A 14,088-nucleotide genomic window follows, 5' to 3' on the forward strand; every position below is an offset into this window, starting at 1 on the left:
CAGCCAACGCAGTCCCAAAGCCGTGTGCCCTTGTTTGATTACACTTTTCTCCATTATTCTGTTGCAGTTCACTTTTAAATAACAAAATGTAAAGTCTGTATTTTAACACAAGGAGAACGAAACAAAAAGAGATCAATTTATCGGCTTAGCTATAGGCCTACAGGGAAGTCAGGCCGTTTGGTGGTTTTAGTTAAAAACAAGATGTTCCAGTGTCCACAAAAAAGTGAGTAAAATGCCGCTCATGAGCCGAGTGAATAACTGTATCCCTCTGCAGTATTAAGTCATTTATAACCTTGGTTCCGTTCATTCATCAATTAACCTGCACTTGAATCGTAGGCCTAACACGCGAAAAACGCCAAAATATTCGCCTCACAAATTCTTATCATATAGAACATTAGTCCGTGGTTCGTCTTCTAGCTCCCGCTGTGCTATCATCAAAGGTCACGACATTCAAAACATTTCGCACAGAAATATGTCGCGTGTTGCGTTGTGCACGGCTTTCGCAAAACTTCCCCTAATTACAGAGGGTGTGTTTGAACGAGATAGGCCAGTTAGACCCCATAACCGTCATTTGAGTAGGCAAGAGAGCAACGAAGGAAACATTCCCAAAATACCTGCCCTTTTGCCTCTTTCAGTGGTGACTTGCGCAGGGCCAGACTGGGGGGAATGTGGTCTGATTACCTCGATTAACCAGAACAAACGAGGGAAACGGCCGCGTGTAAAACTAAGCAGCGTCTAATCCGTTTGGCGCAGATCACCCGTCGTAGGTGATGCAGCCCCAGCACGGGCCCACCTTTATGAGAATTCACCCGCTCCGTTTCCGCGGATATTCTAATATCCCCCTTCCGATGTGAATTTAAATCAGAAAGAAGAAGGGGGAAGCTGCAGTTGACCCTGTCCCCTCCCTTACGCTGTGGGAATGGTGATTTTTCAGAACCGCGGCGTCGATGAAAGAGGAGCGCGAACGGGGAAGTGATGCGGGACCGCAGGTATTGTTCCGCGTGCCGGTGTTGGCAGAAAGGGCAGATCGGAGATGAGAGCGGCTTTTAGCCTGAACAAGCTGCAGCGCTGTCGTGTCTTTTGTAGTCTCCGTTAACCTGGCGGTGTCTTTGTCTGTAGTGGGACCAGCTCTGATGCAAGGGATCTTCAGAGCTGAATAAAGCTGAAACAGCTATCACAAATTATTGGACATATAGAACCAACCACGTTACCCAGTCGGACATGGTAAATGTCGTTTCTTGCGATTTTTCCCGCATTTGACACTCATTTGATTATTCTAAATAAATAATTTTGTGAGAATCTTGTTTTAGCTATTTTTTATTATTTAATATTCCCCCAGTCAGTAGTGCCAACGGACTGCAGTCTGGTGGTTGGGGAGCTGGGCTCATAACCCACATGTTCACGTCCCAGGTGAGCCTGTTGCCCGCAGGAGCCACACACCAGGCTTAAATCATGGACAGGAGAAGGATTATGTTTAAATATTTATTTTTAAAAAATGAAAAACATATTTTTTTTTTTCCTTCAAGTATCCAGGGTAGAAACAGAACATGTGCAATACTGCAAAAAACAAAAACAAAGCAGTGACAAACAGATTTTGACTCACATATTTACACTTAAGGAGAACACACGGCAGGTGTGAAAATAAGTTTGATGCAGGAAATCCTCAGTCCTGTAAAGCCCAGAAATGAACTGCTTACAACACAACCCAAACTGTCATTACAAGCAACAAGAGCTTCACCTTCACCCAATTCACATTCCCATTCAACCAATTCAACATAAATAGTACATTTATCCAAACAAATAGATTTTTAAAAAATCACCATAAATGTGAATGGTTTGCATTTTAGTCCTCCGAACGAGTGTTGTCTTTTCATTCGTTTTTTAAATTCATTCATTCAGCTCCAAGTCCTGCTGGCCAGTGTCTGCTCCAGACTACAACTCCTGATTTCACCCGTTAATTTTCCTACTTCACATTAATGGCATTTGGCAGACGCTCTTATCCAAAGCGACGTACAGTTCACGAGACTAAGCAGGAGACAATCCTCCCCTGGAGCAATGCAGGGTTAAGGGCCTTGCTCGAGGGCCCAACGGCTGTGCGGATCTTACTGTGGCTACACCGGGATTAGAACCACCGACCTTGCAGGTCCCAGTCCTTTACCTTAACCGCTACGCTACAGGCCGCCCTACTTGGTTCAGGGAGTAAGCTCGTGAGTGAAATCGGGTGGTGTAGAGCACGGCTGGTGCAGACACTGCAGCCCGCAGGACCTGGAGTGGAGAACTGCAGACGCAGAAGTAGCACAGACACAGACGCTTATGCTAGGACACCTAAACGGCTCCAGGAATCTCAGCAACGGACACCGGCACCAAGCCGCTTATAGAACGCGAACAGAGGTGCCCTTGTAAACGAGTGGTCACTCCGACGAGCGACGCCTTTAGGGCACTTTAAACCCCTCGGTCACACAAGTCTGCAGCTTTAAGAATCTCGCCCATGTTAGCAGACCAGCTGTAAGGCTCATGGAAAGCTGGGGAAGGGGTTGGTGATCATGGCCATATCCACAGTTCTGTGTTTTAACGTTTGAAGATGTCAAGGGGCACGTCACAGGAGATGCCTTTGCCCTGGCACGGGCCTGGTCCGGACTTCAGTCTTTGGGTTTCCGGCCCAGATGGGGTCGTCTCTGAGCTCAGGACGGCCCTGTCGTGCTGCGGAATCTTCCAGAAGCCTCTCCAGCTCTCGGACGCACGGGGAGAGGAGCGGACTGTGAGCCTGCGCGGCCTTCAGCCTGGAGAGGAACAGAGGGGGGGGGGGGGTCAAACCTCAGCGCTCGCTCTCCCAAACAGCGGTAATGTCAACAGCTCGCTTCAGCTGTCCCTGTATGCCCATCGAAGCAGGTTAACCTTTTAAGTAGAGCTCATCAGTGACACAACTAACCCCCCATGACATCAGGTTTCCAACGTCACCACACATGACTGCACCGTGTAGAAAACGTAAGGTTTGCACAACGCCATTTCAACTAGCTGTGGGGGCAATAGTGCTATATGGGCGAGCACCGTCTCCTTGCGAACTCCTGCGTCTGATCAGAGGCACGCTTCTGTAACCCAGCCTACACTTGTCATTACATTACTACACTAACTTCAGTACAATACTTTATATTGAGCAGACATGGTTTTTTTACCCAAAGCGCTAAAGAATCTTGAGCTGACTAAATAACGAACAACTTCCAGTTGATTAGACTAAGCAGGGGTCACTCCCCTCTGGAACAATGCGGGGTAAAGAGCCCTGCTCAAGGGCTCAACACACTTATATCTTGGCTCCAGCGGGGGCTTGAACCACCGACCTCCCGCGTCCCAGTCACGTGCCTTAACCACGTGGTTACAGGCTGCCCCACACGCTCTCATTCATGGCATTTGGCAGACGCTCTTATCCCGAGTGATGTACAGTTGATTAGACTAAGCAGGAGACAATCCTCCCCTGGAGCAAAGCAGGGTTAAGGGCCCAAAGGCTGTGCTACAGCAGGGATCAAACCACCGACCTTGCGGGTCCCAGTCATGCACCTTAACCAGTACGCTACAGGCGATCAGGAAGCGCACATAATAAACGCACATAAACCATAATAAACGCACATAAACCATAATAAACGCACATAGACCATAATAAACGCACATAGACCATAATAAACGCACATAAACCATAATAAACGCACATAAACCATAATAAACGCACATAGACCATAATAAACGCACATAAACCATAATAAACGCACATAGACCACCGCGCGCGACGCCAGGCTGGGACCCTACCTCCTCAGGAGCTCCCCGGCCCTGGCCGCTCCGGGAGGGGCGCGCTGGAGGGCGGTGGAGCAGTGTGAGGCCAGCAGGGCGTAGCACTGCTCCTTCACCGCGTTGTGACCGGCGGTGTCCCACTGCGGCAGCTCGCTGGTATACCTCCAGGCCACCAGGGCGTGCTCCAGCGCCGCCTCCCACTGCTGGCTCTGCAGCAGCAGCCTGCCTCCCTCCTGACACGCGCTCTGCGGGACAAAGGGGCAAAGGTCACGGTGATACACTGACCCGGATGCTAGCCCAAGTTTTGCATGCAGTTGGTTAGAACAGCTGTTAATGTGTGTTTTGCCATTTATTATGGCTTTTAACTTGAAGAACCTATGCTTTGGATTAAAAGCATCTGCTAAATGGCTAAAATGTAAATGTGAATGTATACAAAATACGTTACATTTGTATGTACGACATTCATTCAAATTTGAACAAAATACAATAAATAAAGAAGGGATTTCTACTCAATTCTTGGCGTTTAAGCACCAAGCGCTGCTAGGAAACCACATTGTACACATTCAGTTGATAACCTCCATTTTAATATGTTCAATTATTTCTTACTTGTCTGGCTGCGAAAATGTTTTGATTAACTGTTGATGAACTGCTGATGTGCAACAGCGTTTAATATGGAAGATAAAAGATTTAATTGCGTAGATAGAACTGCGGAGACTGCTGACACCTGTGGACCGTAATTAGGCTTTCATGTCGTAAAAATAAAAACCTAAAAAATGCAAAGTCTGTGCAGCCTGCGTTTCTTGTTAATATCTTCAACATAAAAGACGCAGACCGGGGTTTACGCCTGAAAAAGTTTCCCGACTGCAAGCCTATTACCCAGAAACCCGTTTCGCTGCCAAGAGGCGGGAGGTTGGCAAAGAGGCCCTGAAACCCATCTCCCTCCCCTCTGAAGCGCAAACTTCACCACCATCCATGTGGACCTTCTGGATTACCTGCTAGCTCAATACCTGAACTGTCACCATCTCAACCTGTAGGCCAGCGGGGAATGGGCATGCCCCTATAGCCGGGTTCCTCTCAACATTTCTTTCCATCAGAGAGTTTTTTCTCGTCACTGTTAGAGGGTTTTTCTCCTACTTGGGAGTTGTTCACCTCATATGCTATTTGGGGGCAAATCAAACCCAGGGACAAGTCCGTTCTGGACCCGAGAGGAAGGTACAGTGGCGAGTCCTAGGATGCTCACAGGTGGCCCTGAAACGCACCTTGAAGGCCAGGAGGTGAGGGTAGGCCTTGCGGTAGCAGTGTGCGTCCCGGTTGGAGCCCAGCCGGGAGTAGGGGATGGACCGGTACACCCGGGCCTTGTGCAGCTGCAGATCCACCTGCAGGAGCTTCAGCTCCGAGCACAGGGGAGCGCGCGTCTTCTCCTGCGGAGGAACAATGTTACATCATCCCTGCAACACAAGCCTGTTCAGCAGGCAGACAACTGGCAGCTTTACATTACATTACCTTAATGGCATTTGGCAGACGCTCTTATCCAGAGCAACGTACAGTTTATTAGACTAAGCAGGAGACAATCCTCCCCTGGAGCACTGTGGGGTTAAGGGCCTTGCTCAAGGACCCAACGGCTGTGCAGATGTTATTGTGGCTACATCAGGGATCGAACCACTGACCTTGTGTACCTTAACCACTATGCTACAGGCTGCTTGACTACGACCCAGATAGCTGGTGGTTTGAGTCCCAGTGTAGCCAGTGGAGCGGTTTGGCCCTTAACCCCACATTGCTCCAGGGGGGATTGGCCCCTGTTCAGTTTAATCGCTTTGGATAAAAAAGTGTCAGCCAAACGACTGTAATGCAATTTTAACAAGAGCTGCATCAACTATTCAATGGTCCATCAGACCAGCATTAAAGGATTATTTGCAAATCGCAAACATCAGTATGTTTGTCTGCGGTTTCTCATGTTTGGTCAAGCATGTTTTACTGCGGTTTCTCGTATGTTACTTTGGGCAAGCATGTTTTACTGTGGTTTCTCGTATGTTACTTTGGTCAAGCGTGTTTTACTGTGGTTTCTCGTGTGTTATGTTTTCTTGGTCAGGCGTGTTTTACTGTGGTTTCTCGTGCGTTATGTTTTCTTGGTCAAGCATGTTTTACTGTGGTTTCGCGTGTTATGTTTTCTTGGTCAGGCAGGTTTCTCTGGGCCGAGGTGCAGGCGTCTCACCTGCTTCAGCAGGAAAAGGGAGCGGATCAGCTGAACCAGGTCTCGCTGCGAGAGGGAGATCTGGCGACCCTGCAGGTCCTCACCCCGGTCCTCGCACCTGGCGACCCGCTGCCCCCTGAGGCAGCCAGCTCCTGTAACGCAGAAGCGCACACATTCATCATTTAGACACGGGACACTGTTAAACGCCCCACCGCCTCCAAGGAGAAATGAGCCCAATTTGGCCCTGCACGGTTTCACGGTTAAAACCTCCACTTCCACATGAAGATTAGTGGGTCTGATGCAGGAGTGGGTGGCTGGGAACACGCTGCATCTCAAGACACGTGTAAGACTTGGCCGACAATATAGTACGAGCAGACTAAACATAATTCAATGGACACATCAATTTCCTTCCGGCAAAAAATATTTTCCGTTTCATTACATTACATTATTGGCATTTGGCAGACGTTCTCATCCAGAGCGACGAACAGTTGATTTGACGAAGCAGGAGACAATCCTCCCCTGGAGCAATGCAGGGTTAAGGGCCTTGCTCAAGGGCCCAACAGCTGTACGGATCTTATTGTGGCTACACCGGGGATCGAACCACCAGGTCCCGGTCATGTGCCTTAACCACTACGCTACAGGCCGCCCTTTCAATCATCATACAGTTGGCTACACACGGAATGCAGGCAGCTCTGCGGACACCTTTATTAAACACTTACTTGGCCGGTCGCGTTGCGTTTGGGAGGACTGAGCTCTGGAAGCGTCGGGCGATGATCGCACAAGCGAGTTCAGCACATCCAAGTACGGTCGCCGCAAGTGACCTATAAAACAAGCAGCCGGCATGACATACGTTTATTCAATATCAACACTCAAAATATCCACATTACGTATAAACATGTATGTGGAAATAGACTCAGTGGCCAGTTTATAAGGTATTTTATTACTTTTTTATTGACTTATTGGTGCTGCTGCTACTGTAGCCCATCCACTCCAAGGTGTGCTGTGTTGTGCGAGATGCTCTTCTGCATATCACTGCTGTAACGTGTGGTTATTATACTTCCTGTCAGCTTGAAGCAGTCAGGCCGTTCTCCTTGGCCTCTCTCATTAATAAGCCATTTTTGTCTACAGAACTGCTGTTCACTGGATGTTTTTTTATTTATTTTTTATTTTTTTATACACCATTCCCTGTAAACTTTAGATAGCTGTGCGTGAGAATCTCAGAAGATCAGCAGTTTCTGAGATACTCAAAGCACTCTCTCAGATTATTTTATCTTTAATTTCTTCCCGAATTTGATGTTTGGTCTGAACAAGAACTGATCATCTTGGCCAGGTCTGCATGGTTTTATGCAGTGACTTGCTGACACGTGATTGACGGATTAGATAGTTGCATTATCGAGCTGGTGTACCTAATATAGTGGTCCCCGGCCAACAACCTTGCTACTGTTAACATGCAGCTACCCAAACGCATCTATGTCTGTTTGTGCCACACAGACGGTAATCTACCTAGCAGACAAGAAACCTTTGCCTAAAGTTAGACATTTGTAATGTCTCCACCATAACGCGAGCCGTAATCCCGCACTTTAGAACAGGGTAATGCGGGGTGACTGTTGATCTGGCGGCACAAAATCTGCTAACGCTAGCGAACCTACTGTAGTTTACAGTGTTTACAGGCTGACCTCAGCATGTTGCAGTGCTGTCAAAACGTTTCAAATTAAGTTAAAAATGAATAAACGTCTGCATAAACTGTGAAGTATGAGGATATGTGCTTTCAATTTTTTGTTATTTTGTACCGGAAGCAACTAGGCGTCTGCAGCCCAACAATTTGGTGGGAAAACAGTGCTCATTAGGCGCATCCCCGCCAAGTGCCGGTCATAATTCAGACAATTATCCGAACATCATGAAAGTACGAAACAATTCACCAATGTCATTCAGAAATAACCTGTACTTTAATTTAAAAAAAATATTTTAACAGATAGCGAGTTTCCACTTATTCAAGAGCAGCCTAAATTACGAGTTCGCCTTGCGCGCTTTAACTACAATAAAACACCCCTCCCCCATCTAGTTCTAGATGGAGGGAAACTATGGCGCTTTTCATGTCAGGTACAATGTGATCAATTACTTTCAGAAAGTTGTGAATACATACTGTTTGATAGGTTTTTGGACACTTACCCGCGATTTTTGGCTGTGGAGCAGGGATTTCCACCAGAACGCGTCTTTCTTGGTAAGCAGTTGCCATTCTGGTTTGACACTTAGCTTGCTTGTTATTGGCTGACTAACGTTAAGTTGATACAACAGAGGTATATAAACTTAAGACAACTATGGACTGACCGTTTTGTTGAAATTTGTAGTTAAAACAGCCTTTGCTTTCCAAGTTGGCTAGTCAGTGCTTCACCTTGTTATTCTAGCTAACTAACTTAATACAATTTGCCTGCAAGATGCCTGGCTTTACTGTTAGCAAACTAGCAACCAAACTATTTATCTTAACCTATGATACGCACTTTAAATTGTCGTTTAGAAACAGAATTCTGATGTTAGTTTTAGCCAGAGAAAAGGATGAAAAGACACTACCAGCTGCACTCACTGCGAGGAAAGATAATATAACAGATAGCTATGAGCAGCGGAAAAGTGCCGCGCGGGCGTGGCCTTGAGTTTGTTGCAACATGATTGGCCCGCTGAACCGCTTAAATCCCAAGCCTTCCTATATATGCAAATTAACATTGATGACGTCGGAGCTGTAAAATGGCTGTTGTTTCAGCGACAACCATTTCAACACAACGCAAAATTAACACAACCTTCCAACATAAATTGATTTTGTTATATGTGCATTCTACTTATCACAAATAATTGTTTGAAAATTATTTCATTGTGATCAGATATCTTAACAATCTGTATACTTACGCAGACGTACTATAAGTGTAAGATAGTTTTATTTTCCGAGCGACGAATCTGTAGTTCTGAAATGTAAAAATGTTTAGGAGTTCGCACGTTTCACATTGGTAGTAACTGGTTTATTTTGTGTGCAGAGATGGGGGACGATTTAGGAGACGAGTGGTGGAAACAAAGCAACGATTCAGGTAAAACTATGGAATTTTCTGTTATGACAATGACAGCGGTGTGAAGTCTGACAGATTTGTCACTCCCGATCTTCCCAGAACATTTGCCTGTCCTCTTATCTTCATTGAAAATAAGCATTTGTTTTTCATACAGACTAATCAAGTGACCGCTGTTAAATGTTCTGTGTAGCAGTACCATATTTCTTATTTTGAACATCGGTTAGACTCAATGTCAAATTGTCTAACTATTTATCTTATAATTTATAACCGTTAGTTAGATGTTTCCACCAAGATCCGTCCCGTCTGGGTACAGGTTACTGCGTGAACCGCACGTGGGATTGTGTCTTGAAGCCTTTATCGAAGTGGATGTCGGTACTTGTAGTCCCATAGTGAATCGATTCTTTTTTGCGTTTACATGACCCACTTCCTGATCCCGTTCTCGTACATGTTAACAAATGCATAGGTGTCCGGATTTTTGTTTACTTATTTGACTTGGTTGTTAGCTAGCAAGCTATGGCTCGCCGCTAGCAAACTATAAACCGGTCGTCTTCAGATTGAGCTAGCTAACAAGTAGGCTTGCAAGTTGTAAAGTACATGTGACGTAATATAAAATGCTTTAAGTAGTACAGATAGCATACAACACATGTTCATTCGTTGCGCTTTTTGAGTGTGGCATGCAGGCGTCTTCTAATTGCACCAGTTCTGATCATGTCAGTATAATTATTACCAGTAGGTGGAGATGTTACATCGGAAATCTAAACCGTACACTTTTTGTTGTTGACTGGCACCTTCAAGAAAATGTTGAATAAAGTTCGTTTTAAAAGTTTGTTGCAAAGATCATGGTGTAGCAGAATTTCTGCAACTTCGTGTCAGTAGAGTCAAATTAGCCCCATAGTCAAACATGAAAGCTTCCATGAACTGGCTTCATGCTCCCTTGAGCAGATCCCATAGGAATCTATGGAACCGGTAAGTGGAAGCTGTGTCCAGGTCTTATAGATCTCAATGCTTTAAGCTCAAGGAGGAGTAACACGCTTTGGGTTTGGGGTCCCAGTGGGTTTTGGGTGTTCAAATTATTAGAGAAGGTTCTGTGAAAAAAGATACAAATGTGTCTTCGTATTATGAAACAAGCTGAGTTCAGTAAGTGGCTGAAGACCGTCCTCTCACAGCAGTTAATTCCCCAAACAGTGAATTTCCCACTAAGACTGGATCATTTTTTTTGCATCTTTCCAGCAAAGGCAGGAAACGTAGGGCTGAAAATCCCAACGGTGTGTCGTGGAAAAGAGCAGAGCTCGAGTTTAACATTGCGGCTCGGAGGTGCTGTGCTTCTGGAGTGACCCTGCCAGACACTCGCAGGATGAGTCAGAGTGCACGGCAGGCCTTCCTGACTCTCTCAGAGTCACAGACACGAGTCACTGCATATTCATGAAAGTTGAGTCTGTGAGTGAGCAAGTGCACAAGACCGCGCGTGGTGGTCCTCAGTCCTCGTCCCGGAGAGCCACAGGGTGTGCTGGCTTTTGTTTTAGGCGTAATATAGGCAACCAAGAAACCAGGCGAGGTAAGTTAACTGTGCAACCGACTGCTTTAATTGATAAATTAAGTGCTGAGTAACAACAAAAACAAAAGCCTGCACGCCCTGCGGCTCTCCAGGACCAGGAGTGAGGACCCCTGGGTTAGGGTTAGGGTACCCCAGCACACCCTGTGGCTCTCCAGGACCAGGAGTGAGGACCCCTGACTTGTCATGTCACAGAAATGGCGATCATTAATTGAATCCTGTCCTCTGTTCTAAATGGAACTCTCACATTTTACAGATACCCTTGGCTTTCTTTGTGCAAAATGTCCAAAGGTCCAGTAGAGGGTGCTGTATTCTTGCCAAACAGTAGGTTGTCATATGCCCTGTGTACATGTTGGCCGAGACCGCATATAAGCATAGTACTCCTACTAAATTTCAGGCTGATTTCCATTGAAACGTAGTATGGGTAGTGTGTGTAGTATGGGTAGTGTGTGTAGTATGGGTAGTATGGGTAGTGTGTGTAGTATGGGTAGTATGGGCAGTGTGTGTAGTATGGGTAGTGTGTGTAGTATGGGTAGTATGGGTAGTGTGTGTAGTATGGGTAGTGTGTGTAGTATGGGTAGTATGGGTAGTGTGTGTAGTATGGGTAGTATGGGTAGTGTGTGTAGTATGGGTAGTATGGGTAGTATGGGTAGTGTGTGTAGTGTGTGTAGTATGGGTAGTATGGGTAGTGTGTGTAGTATGGGTAGTGTGTGTAGTATGGGTAGTATGGGTAGTGTGTGTAGTATGGGTTGTGTGTGTAGTATGGGTAGTGTGTGTAGTATGGGTAGTATGGGTAGTGTGTGTAGTATGGGTAGTGTGTGTAGTATGGGTAGTATGGGTAGTGTGTGTAGTATGGGTAGTGTGTGTAGTATGGGTAGTGTGTGTAGTGTGTGTAGTATGGGTAGTGTGTGTAGTGTGTGTAGTATGGGTAGTGTGTGTAGTATGGGTAGTATGGGTAGTGTGTGTAGTATGGGTAGTATGGGTAGTGTGTGTAGTATGGGTAGTGTGTGTAGTATGGGTTGTGTGTGTAGTATGGGTAGTGTGTGTAGTATGGGTAGTATGGGTAGTATGGGTAGTGTGTGTAGTGTGTGTAGTGTGTGTAGTGTGTGTAGTGTGGGTAGTGTGGGTAGTATGGGTAGTGTGTGTAGTATGGGTAGTATGGGTAGTGTGTGATTTCGGACACAGCCCTTGTCCGGTGTGCACAGAAATGTGAAACGTGCCAGCATCTGCATCTCTGCATCTCTGCATCTCTGCATCTCTGTCGCTGTGAATCCGATGTTGTTAATCAGAACGGCGCAGGAAGCTGTTAGCCACCCTGTGACTTGGCTGTGTCTGTCTCATATGACCGTTCAGGTCCCTTCCTGTAGCAACATATCTCCCGAGTTTGCAGTGTAGTCTTCCCCAAATGAGGGGGGAAAAGTACGACTGTCCGAATATCCACATATCCGTGACCGCTAACTGCGAGCTTGGGAATGGTTCCGTAATTACAGCTTTTGTTTGTGTTCGCCCTCACTCTGCGGGAATCTGGGAATCTGGGAATCTGGGTCTCTGGAACAGGGTTCTAACGGTTCGCGCTGTGACCTATAAGAAGTGGCAGCCAAGCAGGTCCATGCGGTTTGCGTTAGGCTGCCATGTTGTTTACCGTGTAATCAGCTTTATTTTTAACGCTTCTCCCGGCTGGGCCAGGGAGTGATGTCACCGTGGAAAGTCTTTAGGTCTGTTATGGCTCTACCTCCATGTTGTTCTCCTCCCAGTGTGCTGATCCTGTTCTCCACTGATCCCTGCCGCTCTGCTGATCCTGTTCTGTGCTGCTCCCTACCTCCCTGCTGCTCTGCTGATACTGTTCTGCACTGATCCTATTCTGTGCTGATCCCCATCTCCCTGCCGCTCTGCTGATAGTGTTATGCACTGATCCTATTCTGTGCTGATCTCTATCTCCCTGCCGCTCTGCTGATCCTGTTCTGCGCTGCTTCCACTGACAGAGGATGTCAGGTCCACACCAAGAAATGTCACTCCTGCTCTGTCCGTAGCATCAGGCTCACTGCTGTCTATTAAGTTTGTTTTGCAAACTGTTTTCAGACACTGTGGTTTTTGTTTAATACCAGTAGGCTACATTATAGTTCACATACTGTATAACTGCTAAGAGGGCCTCCATGACTTTTCTCTGGCATTAAAGACCAATAAGCTTTTGGCTGGACGAAGGCAGCTATTAAAAGGTGGATTCCAACCAACTCCATCCCTTTGCTGAAAACCTCTTCTTGTTCCAATGTGTAATGTTTTACACAAGTACAGGGAAAGGGGGGGTGGTGTGATTTCCCTGAACCCTATCGAAAGGAAAAAAAACAAAAGATTCTGGATGTAAATTACACATGTGACTGGAGCGCAGGTCTCTGTGGTGGAATTTTAATGTACTGGCTTCCAAGAGAGTGAATGGTCTTTTGAGCGGACGCTTGATTTCATGGTAAAGCAGCCTAGACTTGCCTTGCCGTGAGGGTGTAGGAAGGAGCAATCGTGCGGCACCGCGTGTCCTCTTTTCGGGCCGAAGAAAGGGGTCTCCGCGCCAGAACCCCCGCTGAGCCCCGCGCCAGAACCCCAGCTGAGCCCCGCGCAGTTCCGGACAGTGCTGTCGCTACAGAAAACTCTTATCTGCGTTTTGGACTTTTGGACATTTTTTTTTGCCTGACAATGGTAACTCTTCATAATTGCTGCAAGGAAGAAATGAATTGGACATGTTCTGTCATAGCTGGTTATACACCCGGTGCAGAGACTAAGGACTGAATGGCGCCCATACAGAAACAACACATAAATTACTGGAGCACATTGGTCTGTTGGGCGCACATTCCTATACTGGTCATACATATTCATGCACGAGCGCGCAAAACCTTCACAAGTAAGCCTGTAAGCTGACATAATTGCAGATTTATTGTTTATGTACTGTTTTTGGCAGCTATAATCACCACTTATTTCAGTGTTTATCAAGTTTAAGCGCCAAACTGCAAACCAAAAACGTTGCGACCATGTGTTTGTTATATACAGAATTCACTTGTGCAATGAGCAGCAGCGAGTAGCTCTGCAAAATACATTTCAGTAATGAGACATCCCAAAGTATTAGTTTAAGTGTACTGTCTGCTTAGTTTCCCAAGTGGAGACGGTCTGTGCAGTGTTAATCCGTCACTGTTCCTTAACCAGTTGACAGTTCCTCCTCTTTCTCATTAGTAGTTAATGATGATTAATGAAGTGTGATTTTCAGATTGAAATGCAATTAAAATTATTATCTGTTCCTTTCATTTGTTGTGATTCTGCCCTTATAAATGTCTCTACAAACCTCAGTGCTCATAAAAGGACCCCTATAAGTTGGCTTGGAAACTGCTTACAGGGAATTTCCTGCATATTATTTAACCACAAGTCAAATCAAATCACCATGGAAAACGAACGCACTCCATTTCTTGTTTTATAGACAGATTTTATTTAGTCAGTGTGTTTCTTTTTTTGTGAATTGACTTGTTGGCTTG

General features: G+C 46.1%; 2 protein-coding genes across 3 annotated transcripts in view; one reads left to right on the top strand and one right to left on the bottom strand.

Moving 5' to 3' along the window:
- Positions 1-2,596: 2,596 nt before the first annotated feature.
- Positions 2,597-8,625, bottom strand: LOC133116852 (uncharacterized). The gene is made up of 6 exons (XM_061226847.1): positions 8,141-8,625; positions 6,691-6,792; positions 5,993-6,123; positions 5,040-5,201; positions 3,799-4,025; positions 2,597-2,780 (listed from the first exon to the last, which is right to left on the bottom strand). The coding sequence occupies exons 1-6, from the start codon at positions 8,205-8,207 to the stop codon at positions 2,597-2,599; spliced, it is 873 nt and encodes a 290-aa protein (XP_061082831.1). The 5' UTR covers positions 8,208-8,625.
- A 242-nt stretch (positions 8,626-8,867) lies between these two features.
- Positions 8,868-14,088, top strand: part of cmss1 (cms1 ribosomal small subunit homolog) — a 74,625-nt gene continuing 69,404 nt past the window's right edge. The window contains exons 1-2 of one of the 2 annotated variants that reach the window (XM_061226125.1): positions 8,868-8,886; positions 8,995-9,045. In XM_061226125.1, the coding sequence (XP_061082109.1) occupies positions 8,997-9,045 (49 nt within the window). In that variant the 5' untranslated portion in view covers positions 8,868-8,886; positions 8,995-8,996. Of the gene's footprint in view, positions 8,887-8,912; positions 9,046-14,088 lie in introns of those variants that run through there. The other variant, XM_061226123.1, reaches the window with a different exon arrangement.

The sequence above is a fragment of the Conger conger genome, chromosome 17 (genome assembly GCF_963514075.1).
Source record: "Conger conger chromosome 17, fConCon1.1, whole genome shotgun sequence".
In the NCBI taxonomy this organism is placed as follows: domain Eukaryota; kingdom Metazoa; phylum Chordata; class Actinopteri; order Anguilliformes; family Congridae; genus Conger; species Conger conger.